The sequence below is a fragment of the Labrus bergylta genome, chromosome 5 (genome assembly GCF_963930695.1).
Source record: "Labrus bergylta chromosome 5, fLabBer1.1, whole genome shotgun sequence".
Lineage (NCBI taxonomy): Eukaryota > Metazoa > Chordata > Actinopteri > Labriformes > Labridae > Labrus > Labrus bergylta.
Window position 1 is genome coordinate 26,111,372 of NC_089199.1, and position 17,255 is coordinate 26,128,626.

The 17,255-nt window shown below is 39.8% G+C and overlaps 1 protein-coding gene across 3 annotated transcripts in view; it reads left to right on the plus strand.

Annotated features, from left to right (window-relative positions):
- The first annotated feature begins 309 nt into the window (after positions 1-309).
- LOC109983188 (contactin-4) overlaps positions 310-17,255 on the plus strand; it is a 163,479-nt gene continuing 146,533 nt past the window's right edge. For all 3 annotated transcript variants that reach the window (XM_065955320.1, XM_065955322.1, XM_065955321.1), the window contains exons 1-2: positions 310-797; positions 13,569-13,705. In XM_065955320.1, coding sequence (XP_065811392.1) covers positions 13,651-13,705 — 55 coding nt within the window. In that variant the 5' untranslated portion in view covers positions 310-797; positions 13,569-13,650. The remainder of the gene's footprint in view (positions 798-13,568; positions 13,706-17,255) is intronic.

Consider the following 17,255-nt stretch of genomic DNA (forward strand, 5'->3'; position numbering starts at 1 on the left):
TCAAATCATACATTGATAATGTGACACTTCAAAGTCTATCTTCAAATGTGGCAGACAAGTTGAGAACATGAAATGTGTGCATTGTGTATAAGGCTAAAGTATAAAGTGCAAAGGCTGTTCACTACAGTCAGCTAGATGAGCGGCAGACTGTGTGGTCCATCAACATTCAGGACTGCTTGGACATCCCAGCAGCAGCACGAGGAGGAGGAGGGGAGGGAGGAGGTGTGGAAGGAGTAGCCCAGTACCAGGAGGAGGGAGGGAGTCTGTTCCGCTTGGATAGCCGGAGCTGTGAGGAGGCTGGTCGTGGGGTTTGGGAGAGCCAAGACAGACAAGACAGCGCTCTCTCTTCCTCCTCTACCCTCTGTCTCTGTTTCTCTCCGCCTGCCGCGTGTGTGTGTGTCCCACTCCGCTCCAGCCTAGTTTGTAAAGGGAGGGAAGGCGGGAGGGAAGGAGAGAGAGAGAGAGAGAGAGAGAGAGAGCAGCACACTTGACGCATCGGAGGGAGTGAGCACATCGAGGCTTCACTTTTCAATAAGCGACCTGCGAGACAACACACGCCGTCAACGCAGAAAGGAGGCAGGGATGGAGATACAGTAGTGGACGCACGCAGCCCAGCTGCTGAATGTAGCGCTGCAAGAAAGGAAGAGCAGCATCTTTGCGCACAAGTCACACGGATATTTGTTTTTTTGGGCTGGCAGCATCGCCGCGACTCGACAGAGATGTCCGTGTGCACAATTTTGTTTAGGAAATAATACGGATTAATGTGAGACTGATTTCCCTGGAGACATAGAGGACAGGTAAGATTGTTTATTCTTAATGACTGTTTCTGTGTTGCTCCCTCCCTTATACTTTAGTGCCACTGAAGTTAATCTCTCATCAGATCAGCTCGGGTCACCACATTCAATCCAGTCTGCATCCTAACTTTTTTTTTTTTCACAGATTAGATTCAAACCTTGCAGCTGCTACAGAGGCTGTATAGTTCCAGGATTGCCTTCTCTGAATTTCACCCTCCTCTGATCTCGTTTGCTGACTACCACGATGGAAGCAAAGTAATCCGCAAGTGTGTGAGAGCGTGTGTGCGATCAGTGCAGATGTTTAGTAATCCTCGCAGCGTTGACCCTCCCATGAATAATCCCTGCAGATTTTGCTGATTAAACTGCCGTCGCAGATGATGACCACCTACCGCGGCCCCGGGAATCAGGAGGCTATAGTCCCGGAAATCCAGTGATTAAACCGGTCAAAAAAAAACAAAAAAAACGGTGGGAAACTTGAACTGGAGCTCTCGTACAGTATGTTTACATCTTTAAAATGTAATATTGGAAGATCAACTCAACCAGATAGCCTTTATGCATTTTCAAGGATGAAAACAACCCCCAAATTAAAAAAATAAAATAAAATAAAAAAATCAATTTATGGTGTTGGTTCTATTCCTAGTTGGGTTTGTTGCTCCTAAATGGAGATCAGACTTCATCAGGCTTTTTGTCACCTTATTAGCACTTTAATGATGTTCATCCCGACATCTGTCACTCATGTCGCTGTCCAGTTAAGACCCACGGTGGGCCTGGAGTCTGATGCCACCTAAGCCTCCTTTAATATGTTTAATAGATATGAACATCTGTGCAGCTTCAGCATATCTGACATGACAACTTCTGCCAAAACTGCCCCCCCTCACGCCATAACTGAAAGTGACTCCTGCAAGAGTTTTTTTTTTTTTTCCACTCTGGAAACATTAAGTAAACCTGGCGTGCGCAGGCACAGTCAGTGAATATGTGCGTGTGTGTGTGTGATGATAGCACCTGGCGGATAAGCCTCCATCTGATGATGTATATTGTTCATTCATAAATCTATGGCTGACTGAGGAGCTGCTATAGTAGCTGTTTGTGTGATCCGCTGCATAGACTTCTCAGAAGGAGATAGGCAAGGGAAAAAGACAACATATCACCTCAAAGGGGGTTAGGATGACTACAATGGAGATGAGATTTTTTTTTTTTTTCTGCACATGAACATATGATAGTTCCTCAAAAGTGTGAGACAAGAGAGACGAGACTCTCTGCAGATCCAAGCATAAATATTTAAGCTTCTTAAAATGGCTGAATTAAAGTCTTGGTAGTGGAGAGCAGATTGTGCAACTCATCTAACAACCATTACGATCCAAACTTTACATACACAGATGTTTAATCTATGAGGTAACAGAGTGGATGCGAAATGAACCCCTGTGGTTGGCTGGAATCTAATGGGATCCTCGATGCAAGGCCAGATGCAACATCGCAGGGAAACAGGCTTTTAATGGCAGCGGACATCCTACAAGCAAACAAGCCAGACGGAAGTGATGAGGCACAGAAGTGACAGTGAAAGTATCTCGGGGGAAAGGTGCATTTAGAGGCGTGGCATGAAATTTTTATTGCGCATTTCCACGGGAAGTATCAAAGAAATGTGTCATCCGGGTCATTTTTTATTTCATGTCTCTCCAGGAAAAGCTAGCACGGGGAGTGTAAGGAAGAGAGAGTATGCATATTCTTAATATTTGTCCACTTCCTTATCTACCTCTCCTTGTTGTCTTACATGCACTCGTATTACACTCCATCCCTCATGACGTTCGTTGATCATCATCAGCTTATCTGATGTTTAATCTGCACAAATGCAGTCTGGGAGCTGCTGAGGGAGGACAGGGGAGTGAGACTTGTTGCTTCATCTATCAACATGCTTTCGTAGTTTTCTACGCCTTTGTCTACATTTTGGACTTTACTACTGCTCGCTTACTAACAACTATAGGAACATCGAAGAATCCGACTGTAGGTGTGTAAAACAGTTCCCAATTCTTTTTTCTTGCTTTTTAAACCCTTTAAACAAAGCAACCCAGCTGTTTGTTTTTCTCACACAATACTCATTTTAGAGGCCAGAACGAGTTGGTTTCAGATCTCTGTAATATTAACTGATTGGTCAGTCGACATCAAATTTAAAGGCAGGCACGCTGATCATCAAATAGGCATTTGAGCCATTTTTCTAGTACATTTCCTCCAATATCTGCGCCTTAAATGTGAAGATCAGCTGCTTTTGCATTTCTGATGTGATTTCTGACTGAAACTGTGTGAGGCGTTTTTTTGTTATTATCTCACAAAATGATCAATTGATTAACGCGAAAATCAATCAGCGGGTTAGTCTTAAAGATAAATAGTTATTAAACCGAATTGTTAAAGGAAAAAGCAGAGATTAGAGCAAAAATAAATATCAATCTATTTCACAGCTTCTTGTTAGAAGCAATTTCCCCGGTTGGGAATCACCTCTTGTCGGGTATCCATCACCCTTGGATTTACTCTAATCTGCAATATTTTATCTCAAGTGTGTGTAATATTGCTCCCACCCTGCTGATCAGGTTCAAATCATTCTTTTCGTGGGTGTGCATGGTACCAAGTAGCAAGTAAAAACAATTGCCAAGTGTCAGATGTTTACCACTGTTGCTTTTTTTTCTCCTGCTCCACTCTGCTGGATTTTTAAAGTAAACAGCGCTGTGAGATTTACCACAGCAGCACCGTAATGGATGAGGAAGCTGCAGGCTCCTGATTCTACTTTATCGGAGAGCGGTGTGGTTTTATGTATGCCATGCATTTACTAGTTTGAAACTGGCATCATAGAGCTCTTTTGACAAGCCAAGCAGCGAGTGGTGTACAAATCATGCCCAAAGAAGCAGGTTGCTATATATATATATATATATAAAAAAAGATGCATTTTTATTCCTTTGTCAAACTTAAACAGAAGGTATGGTAGTAGTGAGCAGGCTGCTGTACCAGGAGTGTCAGCAAACCACGGAGATACAGTGAAGATGGATTGAATGTTCATGTATCACAGTGAATGTGGCTTAAAGACTTGAAAGATAGTAGATAATTAATTGTAAGGATATATCATACAGTGCCAGTTTGTGAATTTTGGTTTCCTTTTTGGGAACTTCGTTTGATACAAAATGTAATTAGTGCAGAAAACTTCTTCAGAGCAGCTTTCCGTTGCCTTCTGTTTGATTTTTTTGTACCCGCACTGCACAGACTGACTTTCATTGAAACTAATCTGTTTTTTTAAAACTGCAGGAGTCTGCAGACAAATCTTCCACCCACTGCACTACTCTCCATAAGAGAGAGAAACATTTTTTTTTGCCTAATTCAGTGAAAGGAGGGTCAAGGCTAAGTGTTACTGACTCACAAATACATCCCATCTTCACCATCAAAAGCGACTGTGTGCACACTGCTGTGAATAGGGAGCCAACAACTGTCAGGGATAAGCACACTTGAAAATAATAAAGTAGAGCTTCTCTGTTTTGTCTACCTATTCCCCTCTCTGTGTTCATTTTTAATATTAAGATTAAAGTGGAAGGGAAAAAAAAAAAAGATCCAAGGCGGCTCTTTGAGACAGCTTCATTCCCTGCTCTATTTATCAAGTCTCATTGGTTCCATAAATGCCCTATTTTGTAATCCAATCATATTAGAGACATTTCTCTGCTTTAGCAATGCTTCATGATGCTCTGTCACTTTCCAGCCCTTTGGTTTCACGGCACCCGCGGTCGTTTGGGGTAAGTCTTCACAGACTGTCTGAGCCCACAACGTTTCCTAATTCAAACATCGCTGCACACTGCCTCTCCTTGGGAATGGCTTTAATTGAGTGCTTAATAAGAGCAACGCCACACAGCAACCAACTTCGGGGGGGGGGATCTGAGCGCTGGGAGTGCTGCATTATTAAATGAACTTATATAAGGCCTGCAAAAACATCTTCTTTCCGAGATTTCTCAGGAAGAGGCCACGTCCATGCATCTGCTTGTTTATACACACCTTAACCTTAACAGGGATTTGTTTAAACAAGGAAACACCAGAGCACATCAGAGGTGCACTGTGCTCCACTGGGTGTGGCTGCCGTGTGAAAGCCATATATCTTCCCTCATTCAGTACAATACAAGCACTTGTGAATGTTTTTTTTTTTTTGCAAAGGTTATCATTTGTTTTCCTTAAACATGAATTAAGAGATTGAATGTACCAGTAAAGACGGCACAAAAGAACCTTAAACTCAATGTTTACTTCAAATGAAAGTAGCAGCATGTTTATTCAGGATTTTGTCACACGCTTTCTAGGTGTTGAATTTATGCTTGTTTGTTTGTTTGTTTGTTTGTTTGTTTGTTTCTGTCCATCGAAAGGTTTGTCTTTGACTACCTGAGAGACATCGACCAGTGTCATTGATTTTGTATCCAACAAATGTAAATGTTTCCTCACTCTTTATGAAAATGAATGCAAAGAAAACAATAATGCTCACAAAGTTCTTTTGTCTGATAAAATGTCACGTCATTTATCTCCATCGTCTTAATCTGGTGTTAAGAAAAAATGAACATATTGGAGATGTTGTGATGCTCAGAATTTAAATACACCTCATTAACAGGATTTATAGTGTGATTCTGTCCTGGACTTGTTGCTGCACCAGTTCGACTGTAAATGTGAAATGATCTAATATTTCTTAGCATTAGTCGTTCATTTAACACACCACATCTCCTGTTAGTTTATTTGTGTTGTTGTTGTTGTTGTTGTTGTTGTTGTTGTGAGTTGGCGTCACTACCTAAAGATCTGTTTACTATTTTTCTCATTTTGTAACTCATTTTTAAATGATTCCAGTATCAAATGAAAGCAGCCTGAAAGTTGAAGCTGCACAAAACATGCCAAAGAATGGATGAGAGTTATAGACTCACATAGAAGTAGATGACAAACCTCTCATCTTTTTAGTGGACATGGTTTGGTCTGTAATATTTAGGAAGTTCCATATTCTCCAACAAAACTTACAATCAGACTTATCTGGGCAACAATAAGCTTATTACTTTCATCCTGTTTTACTCTGCTTTTCAATGATTCTATTTACAGTATTATGTAAAGTATATAATGTTAAAAACAAAGCTTATTGTCCTTTTTTTCAATATTTTTTTCTGGCTGTTTCAACTTTATTAATAAAGAGAGACAGTAGATATTAGAAGGAGAGAGTGGGGGGATGATGTGCAGCAATGAGCTGCGGGTGGGAAACGAGCATTGAAGATTGAGTCCTTAGATGTGGCACATGCTGTAAACACTGAGCTAAATCAGCCCCTAATATTCGCAGTCACACACATACATACTCTTCAGATTTTGAAGAGTTCCAGGACGATGTTGATAATAAAATGGTCATGAGTTGCAGTGGCTCAATGGATGTTTACTTATGATAAAATGAAAGAAAACGATGATGACCATCCCTGGCTATTATATTTAATGCTTTCAATCTTTTGCTGATTCAAGTCTTTGTTTGACTTTTCTCTTTTGACAACCAGAGAAGAAAACTCTATAATTATGATTTCAACATCTATGAAGAACATTGTGTTCAAGTGAAGGAATGAAAGAAGTTTGTAGAGAATTACAGATAAAGCAGAGCTCAGGTATTCAAAACTTCCTTTGTTTCTCAAATACAAATAATTAGCCATTCCATGGAGGCACTGTTTGTTTAGCAGACCATTTCTGATGTCTGTGGTTGAGATAAATGAGATTCTGTAGTCATTGAATCAAAGAGCAATTAGCTGGATCATCCATATAAACCAAGGACAATAAGAACAAAGAACAAAATACTGTCTTTTGTCTCTGCTTTACAACAAAGCAGTGGATAAGATTTAAAATTCAAGGGGCGCAGACAGCCGAGCGGTTCGGTCGCGACTCATGTACAGAGCCTATAGTCCTCCAAGCAGGATGCCAGGGTTGATGTCCGACCTGCGGCTATTTTACTGCATGTCACTCCCCGCTCTCGCTCTCTCTTTCTCTCTCTCTCTCTCCCGATTCCTACTCTGTCCACTGACCTATCAAATGAAAGTCAAAATCCAAAAATGAATCTTAAGAAAAGAAAACTTCAATTTTTGTCTGAAAATTTGTCCTGAAACTCGGTCCATAGAGAAGGTCGTTCAAATCGTCCGCCCTCAGCGATTACGTAATTATTATTTCACTGAGGCGTGTCATCTCTTCATCCTACATCGACCTAGCCTCATTAAAGTGCGATGAATACTTAGGATAACCTGAATAATTATGTAGCACTAGAGATGTTTCACAACTGAATAACAACCCAAAAACGCAGTGATCAACCTCATCAGTGATTTATCATGAGTAAAAAACATGACCATGTTCAACAAGAGACACTATTTGTAATGCATAACGTGTAAATCCTGAGTGCAGCCGTGGTGTCCTAATGCATGAGACGCTGCATTCTTGATTTTATTGTATTCAACTATTAAAGATATTTAACCAACATGTTGTCAGTTTGAGATTAAATATCATGAAGGTTTGATTCCATACAGTTCTATGTACAACTTTTTATTTCATGTTAGACTCATAGCTATGGTAATCTTCATCCACAAGGTTTTTCTTTCTGATAATATTGAGCTGCAGCAGCTCCAGTGATTCTAATTAAATTCTCAGTTTTGATAGAGATGAGATAAGAGAGGATGACTTACTCTTTGTAAAGAAAGGGGAAAGGATCTGTGGTGTGGAAATGATTACTAGATTAGTTCAGTAAAAAGATAACCACTCAATTTATTAATAATTAACTCAAACAGCCTCTAAATCTTCAGGACTTTCTTGGCTCGCATGGTTTTATACAATTGTTAATTTACTGACTATTAGAACCACAAAAATGTTTTTTTAAAGACTGTCACCGTTGAATATCTTACAGATAATGAGAGTACTGAAAGTAATGACCACTGGTGTGAAGAATTGAGGTTGAAGTCTAAAATACAACTATGGTAGAAAGTAGTAGTACTTATTAGCACAAAATATTCCTGGGAGCTCTCATAGGCTCCTATGGAGCGTTGGTGGGGATGGCCTGCAGCTATGCAGCAATTTGTCCCTTTCCTTCTTCCTGAATCTTCCTCTATCCCATTTTTCACACCTGGCGCAGTTTCATCAGATGGCTGTTCATCATGAGTCTGGTTTTGCTCAAGACGTTTGCTAAATGTTGCTTGGTGCCGTGCTCGTTGGGTCTTTGTAATATAGCAAAGAGTAAGGTCTTTTGACTGGTTTTTGTAAAGTGTCTCAAGATAACATTTGTTCTGAATTGGCACTCATTGGCTTCTCATTGCACATTCGAAGCGCACAACACTTCAGTGATTTGTGTGAATATTTGTGCATAATAATTTAACATACAAGGCCCTTCTCTTTAAGTAAAACATTTCAGGTTTTTTTATTTCAAATAAACATGTTCGCTCTGACGGTGTACCTGTGAAGTAGTTGAAATCGAACCTAATGCAATCAGTACACGTCAAAACCCTTTAGAATCATGAAGGCGGCTGCATCGTCTTCACTTCAGAAACCTCGGATACACCTCTATTAAAGCTGAACTGTCCTTTCGATCACTGCTGCTTCTTGTTTGGCTTTCTGCCCTAACTTCATCGAACATTGGACGATGGATCTCCTAGGACCAGCGCAGTACATTAACCAAACGTGTTATCTCCTCCAAAGCTAATTTAATTCCAGGTGTGATTCTGCACCTCCTGCACAAAGACATCAGTTTCCTCTTGGAACTTGCTTTTGTAATCGATTCTGGAGTTTTCTCTGCCTCACCAAGTTTTTAGGACCGCTAACAGTGTATTGAAGGAGAACAAAAACTGTTAATCGCTCACTATCCAAGACAGATAAAAAAAAAGTATAGTTTGAGACAAATGTACTATTTCTTTGCACCGAACCTTATAGAAGTAACTTGAATACGCTTTACAAATACATATTTGTTGTCTGTATTTTTTTTTTTACAGACTACTTACTTTGTCCTATTCAGGGTCACCATAGCTTTTCAATGCAACGTACAGAATAAGAAGAATAACCATGCAACTCCTAAGTATTTTCTTAAAGGTCCAGTGTGTACTTGTGGTTGTTGTTCTCATTTTGTACATGAAGACTCTATAATTGATGAAACTCAGCCGTGTTAGAAATCTCCAATCAATTGTAAAAGACTGAATGATTTGTTATCAACTCCCCTTATACCCAGAATTTATTAACCCAACTGCAAATAATGGAACTGTGACAGGGAATTAGGGATGATAAGTATGACAATAAGTGAATGGTATCTTAAAATGTACGTTGTTTATTATTGTTTATTATGACAGAGCAATTTGTCATAGTGTTTGTCATTGTAATGACATAACAAGCATTAGTAAGAACTGTAAATCTAGTCAGAGCCTTTGTTAATAAGGCACAGCTAGATATGCTCTGTGTAGCCCGACCATATATCATCTTCCATTTTCCTGGCATCAAGTAACTAAATACATTACAGCAGTAATAGGCAAGAGCAAGTTTGTGAGGCTCTCAACAGTGTGTTATCTTTAGCTGCCGGGTGCTTTATCAGGTTGAGTTAAAAAGGGGTGGAGGTGTCGAAGCAAGACTCTGATACTGTAAAAGCAGATATTTACACGCTGGAGAAAAAGAATAAAAATAAAATAAAATAAAAAAAAGACTAACTTTAGTTCTATGAGTGCATGCCGTGCCCTCTAATGGGATTTTCCACCCTGACAAGCTTTCAGCATGGCAAACGGATACAGAACTTCACAGCAGACAAACACAGGCACAGAGCTTGGTGCTGCCAAATGATACAGAAGACTTTTCAGGACTTTAATGTGCATAAAAACTGCTCTCTAGGAGTTGAGCACAGTCTGGCACCATTGAAGACAGACTCTGACTACCAGGTATATGATATATGGAGATAAAAGGTCTCCTCTCTGTAGGTGAAGACAGGAAACAGAGCTTGAAGGTAGGGAATTTTGAGATTAATGACAATGTGACCTACTCAAACAGTTTAAGGCGTGTGTGTTTTTCAGTGGTTTTGTTCCACTTCTTGTCACTGCTGAACCAAAGCAGGGTGCTTCTCTACAACGTAAAAATTACACAAAAAGCTGTAATTTTGGAGAGGTTTGTGTAGAACATGCCTTAACTCCAAATATATTTTCTACCCAGGAGGCTTTGGATTAATGTTGCTTGTTTCCTAGAGGAGTTGTGCAAAAGGTAGATTCACTTCTTAACTAGTCGCTCTGCTTTAATTCTTACATCAGAACATATTTTTCTAGAGGCACCCTTTGACATTTCCTCCAACTCATTCTGTATTCTTCCCTTGGAGTTGCTGGCAAACTGAACAAATCTGCCCTCCTTAACTTTACCCTAATGCATCCTGCAGTACGCTACAACCAATTTTAGACCAAATATTCCAACAGTAACATAGAATTTGAATGGTTGGCCTGGAAATACAGTGTGATATGTACCTTGTGTTAACAAGGTTGCCAGACCAATGAGCAAATATGAATTGTTTGCAACCTCTAAGTTCGCCTTTGGTATTCAAAGGGTATTACCGATGGAGGCGGATTGAAATGTCTCTGGATGCAGTTAGATAACAGGTCACATGTCTCTTTACAAAAAAGAAACCTAAGATGAAACAGCAGTTTGTAGGCCTATTAGGGGTATCTGACGAACATTTAAAGACTCCTTGTCTTATTTGAGCAATATAATGATAGTACATGAATAATATGGTTTGTAGTTAAAGCCAGGTTTTGTTGTTTTGCTGAAATAATACATTAGACACCAGCAACCCTGGGTGCAAGCTTTGTTGTAAACCGTGATACCTATTCCATGGGGCAGACTGGGATAATAATTCAGGTTTGGGGGTTTGACTCCACCCCAGGCCACCCTTTCCATACGATCAACTCATTGTCAAGGCTAACTGTTTCCCTCGTTCCAATTTTACATGCAGTTAAAATCGGTTGCTACAGCAATGTTAGTATAACACAAATTTGTATTCACTTGTCTCCATATACCAATCCGTTTTATTCTAAAGTTGAACAAAATACATGCCACTGTACCACAGGTTTGACTTAAAGCAAAGTGAGCCTACAGTCGGTATGCACTTTCATTAACTAACAGTTTTTGACTGTTGAAACACATTGCCTTCAATGTTATATGATAGCTGTGTTGCGCTCATTATTTGAATTTGAATTATGATTTAATTCCTCCACAGAGAGCCGTGATCACCGTGTAGCCTGCGGGGAGTTTTGTCACACTGTTATTAGCCAGGCTACTCAGCTAGCCATTCCGGGTACGTGTAGGCTAACCTCATCCCTTACTTTGAAGCATTTCAGTGAGTTTGTGACTAGCGCCTTTTCACTTTCGAGTTATCTACCCTTTTTTGCCTCACCTTTCCTTCTCTTATGACCATCCATTTCACCTGGCGAACATGTTCAATGTCAGTTGAGAAGCAGTAGATGGTTGCTATGCGCGTTGTGAGGCATGCTATGACTTCTTTTTGTAGACTGCAGCCTGGACACTATGGCAACTCGCTGAGCACAATAAACCATCTCGCCTACAATGATGCATTCAATACGGTCTATTCAATCATTCTTGCTATTCACATTGACAGCTTACGACAGTCTAAATTGACCAAGCCTAACAAGCTAATCACCAATATGTTTCCAGAATTGAGGTCTACCAGTTAAAACCATAGACTACATGAAACAGGGGTGTAGTCTCAGTGACCTTAATGAAATCAAAACAGTTGAGTTATAAAAACAATCACCTCGTCCCTTTGTTAGAAATAGCAAACAATCCTCCTAATTCATACAAAAACCAACTGATAAACAAATATTGGTGTTGATTCTTATTTGTTTGAGTGGAGCTAGTTTGGCAAATCATTGCTGCCCAGTGCTTCATGCTACACACAAAAAAAATGATACAGCACTTCATCACACATCATCCAGCAAGAAGCTGCAGATGGCCTGGGTTGTTTCCAAAATCTGTCGCCATTCACTGTATACTGCACTTCAGTAAATGGTAAATTCTCCATTTCTGTAGTGCTGTCTAAATTATGAATGGAAATTATCGTCCCATATATAGTTTCCCTTATTGTATTACACAATGCTTTGTGAGATAATATACAATCGATGTCCACTAACCAAGCAATATAAATCAACTGATAGATAATTAAAAGATTTTGGTGAACAGGAAGTGATGTACGATTGCTCTCATCCATTGTGGACAGACGAGAGAAGCATAACCAGCACACACACATAAGAAGAAAAAAAGTTCATATTTGCATTCTTACCAAAATCTAGAATCTGTTTGAATAAATAGAAAAAAGATTTTGGATGGACTAACGTTGGTGTTTTCTAATGATGAGGACAAGCACTAGACCATGATATGACCATCTGTATGCACCATTAAGTAGGTTGTGTTGTGAAAATGTGTTTCATGACTTTCTTAAAAATACAGTATTTTATATTTATTGTCTATATTTGATTGTTTTATGAAAAAACTGAGTATAATATTTTTAATCATGGAAATTCATACCATTATTTTGATTATTTATTCGTTTTTTTCCCAATTCTTTATTTAATTGTGAGAGAGCAATGATGTCATTCTCAGCATCCAGTGTGAGTGTTTTTTTTCCCACTATTTAGTCCACTACAGTGAACACTATGCATAGGAAATAGTGAATGAGCGAGTGATTTTAGAAACACAGCGCTCGACTTTTTTGTGCAAATACTGTTTTTCAGCTGTGAACCTTGTAATTCCCATGATGACAGACAAAATTGGTGCTGCTATGGGAATTTCCCAGCAGTCCTGTGTCTTACAAGTCTTCAATTTGAAAGTCACTGATCTGTTTCCTAAACTCTAGTCCCTGTATGTTTTCAATGTCACACATGTACCTAAAGCCACATAACTACACTAATTCTGACTCCGGGTTTGGGAATGCTCTTTTTTTCTTGGGAGTACACATTTTTCAATAAAGAGAACGCATGTACTGTAATATTACAGAGTAGAAATATTTCTGTCATATAGCAGCAAATGGCACAGCAAAATCATTTCATTACATTTGTGTTTCCTTTTCCTAAAAAGAATGTGTAAAGAATCTTTCTGAGCGGTGACAGTCTTTTCAGACTTTTCCTTCCTCAGGCCTTCATTCATACCTTCAGTGTTCCTCTTCAATGGGGTTTGAGAGGCTTGGAAATGCTCAAATCCTGACATTCCACTAAACTTTCTCACTCAAGAGGAACATCCTCTGTGATTTGGGAAAAGCACTTTTTTCTGTATTAGATTTTTGGCTTTGCACTTTAATTAACTTAAACTCTATGAGGCTTCAAACTATTTGGAATTATAGGAGGGGCTTTACCTTTATACAGGCCTTAAAGAAATGTTCTTCCTAGAGCTGCTGCAGATATGGAAATAGATGCATATGAAATGTTATGTGAACATGTGCCCGCCTCTACCAAACAGTGAAACTCTTTTCTTTTTCTCTGTGGTGAGGCAAATGCCTCATGGATTTTATGACTAGAGAGGGGATTAAAAGACTTTGTTGTAAAGACTTTAAATGGTGGTTGATTAAATATGACTTAAATCCTGTGTTTCGTCTATCAGGCATGCTATCACAGTGCTCTTTGCTACACAATCCTCCGCTCTCTTTTTGTGTTCCACACCTCGTAGAATGATCATGCAGCAGGAAACAACAAAGATGCTGCTGAAGAGAACCTTACCACCATTCTCATCTCACCTTTTCTTTTTCTACAGATTGGGAAACGGGAAACGTGCAAATCGGATGCCATACATCTGTGATTGGATGTGAGACTACTTTGACCCAACAAAATTGAAGATGATGTTGCTATGGAAACTGCTGGTGCTGCAGTCACTTATGGGGTGCCTTGCAGGTAAAGTGTCTTATTAAGAACTTTTGATGCATGCCAAAGCGGCTTTGTGAAGTCTGAGGCCTTATTCATATGTATTTGGGGCAGGTGACAGTATGAAAGCCTAGTTTAGAGAGCAGCAACCTTGAGCAGATAAGCCATTAGCAAACATGTTCCCTTCCATTGAGGTTAAATAATGAGAATGTAGCAATTTATTCACCACGCAGATATTGTTAAAGTAAGCCCACTGGCTGATGAATACTTTTTACCCTGGCAACTTTGCATTTACGCTGAGCCTTAGTGTGGTTTGTGGCACTCAGAAAAGGTTAGTTGCTTTGTCCTGTATGTAAATGAGTGTTTCAAAGCAGTGACAAAATTATTCACTTTCACTAAATTTCTCCAATCACAAATAGCCGAGTTTGAAGTGAAGAACTGTCATGACGCCACGGCAATTATTGCGATTCTCGCCAAGGAATCACAATATAAACACGAAGTGAATACAGATGAATGGATTAAATATTCTAGTAGCCAAATCATTTATTCATGTTATAAAATCGGTGCATACGTTTCAATGGCTCCATGTTGTTTGGACAGAAGCTTTAAAGCTTTTATAACTACATAATGAGGCAGATTTGGAAAAAGTTCAAATGCAAGATTTTTCAAGTCTTTCCCCAAGATAAGAATACGATAACTTTTAAGAAGTTTTTTGTTGAATGGAGGTCAGAGCTGACAGTTTCAGGTAGTTGGGGAATCTAAATGCTGATTGGCTTTCATGTGTCAAACAGATTTCTCACTCAAATTCAAATGTCTTATACATATTTAACTGTAAGCTGCACTTTTGGAAAAATAAATGAAAGGACACAACCGAGGCCTGCTGATACATGATTGGTCAATACAGCTTGGACTACAAACGTACTACAAATGGAAGCCAGAACACTTCCCATGCTGAAAATCCAGACCCTGAGTGCAGATTCCACATCTCTATGAAGAATCTGTAAATTGAAATGATTTGCCCCCTGAAAGACTCTAAAGGCCCCGACACACCAAGGAGGTCGTCGGCCGTCGGTCAATCGGTGAACAATCGCCGCCCTATTCTTTTGTGTTGTGTCCAGCTCTGTCGCTACCCGTTGGCCCCTGTCTTCCTTTTTTCGGCCAATTCGATGTTGAATCGGTGTCGGTCGGCGCGGTCGGTGAGAGGAATCACTCTGATTGGCTGTTTTGAGGTTTCATTTAACTCCAGCTCTCGACACAGGTTCGGGAAAGCCCCTTGAGCACGCCGCTGTAGTATCCATTCTTTCACCCATTAGTGCAGTTTCTCCTTATTTGTCGCCTCCGCCTCTTCTTTTCTTTTTCCACTAAAAGACCGAGGGCTGACAACTCCAGTGCCATTCTCAACTTTTTATCAGACATTATTCTCGATTAAAATGACGTATATATTACGAATGGTGACCAACAGCGGTGTGAAAATTGTCTTCTTCTATCGTAACAATGGACTACGGCTGTCTGCTTACATGGAGAGTTATTTCCTCTCACGCATGCTCAGAACGTACGTGGTGGTTGGACGTCGGCTGTTATCTGTTCAGTGTGTTCAAGTGCAACTTTTTAGCCTAGACAAAGGAGTCATGAGGCGAGGTGAGGTGACACCACAGTCGGCCTTCGGCTCCACTAGTTCTTTGCCATCTGCTTGGTGTGTCAGGGTCTTAATTGACATTGTGGCTTTGTTGCCACAGTCACATATCAATCAATCTATCAGGGATTAAGTTAATTGGACGATTATTGAATGAAATAATAAAAACTGTTTAAAAATCACAAAATATTGGAGCTGCTTGAAGTAATGTTTGTTATAACAAAAAGCTGTGAAATAATGATAATTTAAGTTCAATTTACTGATACATAAAAAGAAGCCACGAGTTAGACATAAGTCCTTCCTGGTGCTTCTCAAATGTCCGTCATTAAATTACAGGGCAGTAAAGTTGAATTATAGCTTCATTATACCCCGGTGCCATTTCAGCCACGGCCTATCTGGCATTGATCACATTTTGATGGAGGACTTTAATTTGTCTCCTTTACAAATAGGAGAGGTCAACGGAGAGCATCAGCTGAATCACTCAGTGTTTAATCAACAGGTTTTATGCGAATCAAGATGAAGAAAAGACTCTATTGATGAGGTCTGTGTTCTGGTGAAACCCTTGTTCTCATTACTCAGCACACATTGGGCCTCCTGTGAACCCTTGTCCTCTTCTGCAAATTAGATCATCGGATTTATTAAAGGGAGCCTTGATTTGTAATGCATTGGCCTTGTGGTTAAGCATATGCATGTCACTGCCTGTCCTACGGTTAACAATCCCTGATGATCACAGGTGAGAATTGTCCAGTTTAATTGAAGTTTCGCTCATCACATCAACTTTGTCTCCTGAAAATGCTGATATAAGTAATTTGGAAGATGCAGAGGCGAGATTATCTACCATGACAAGGTAATTGAACATCCACTGCTAATGTATGTTTCATTTTATTTGCAAGATAAAGTGTGCATGTACACGTATGAGAGCCGAAGTAATGATGTCATGTTCGACTACATTACAAAATGCAATGCAACTATTCTAAAACTAGCTGTGACATCTCAACTTGTCAGTTCTTGTGACTGCAGTTCATCTAGACTTCACTGCCAATTTCAACATAGTCTGTGTGTGTCGTTGTCCATGCACTATACAGCACTAAAGTCAATGCTCCTGTTTCCACATCACACGTCGCAGTCCGTCTCCAGAGCGTGCTCCGTTTCAAATAGGCACCAAGTATATTTTTGACGGAGTCCGTTGCAAGCTAAACCGAATAGAACGACCCAGACAGAAAGTTAGACAAGGAAACACCCCGAACATCCGGTCAATTTCAAAATGAAACACAATAAACAGACTCCTGATCGTAGATTCCATCACGTTGCCAGCATTAAGTCAAAACAGAACAGAAGAACAGCAAAGCATCCTCAGTAAGACAAAGCAACATGTTTGTTTAAAAGGTTTTTCTATTCATTCCCGCGTGATCTTGTAGTTTTCCTGTGATCTTGTGAAACCTTGTGTACAACAACTCCTGGCTGCGCTCTGCTGCACTCACGCTCCAGAGACGGACCCAGCGGGGCAGGTCACACCGTCAGATGCAGAAAAAACCATGGCACTGACAGAACGCAGCACACACAGACTGTGGAACTTGCAGGTTGTAAGCTAATCTAGACCTCATATGGATTGCTGATTGTTAAAAACTCCTAAAAAGAAATATAGTGAATAAAAACTAGAAGGAAATGACTACCAATATAGAGTGGATCAGCTGAAACTCTGTGCCTCAGAGTGTGCAGCAACTCTTCAGAAAAAGTAACATTTACTCCAAGAATCAGTCCGGCAGTTTCCAAAACTTCCTTCAGTAAAGTACCCACTCGATGTAAATGGCTTGTTGGAGATTCATCCTACATTTGAATACAGTTCTCAGAGATACTGAGCTGAGACATTTCAGACATCAATTCATAGCAAATTATAGCCTACACTTATATAACAACCTTTTTGATTCCTGTAAGCACATGCTCCTT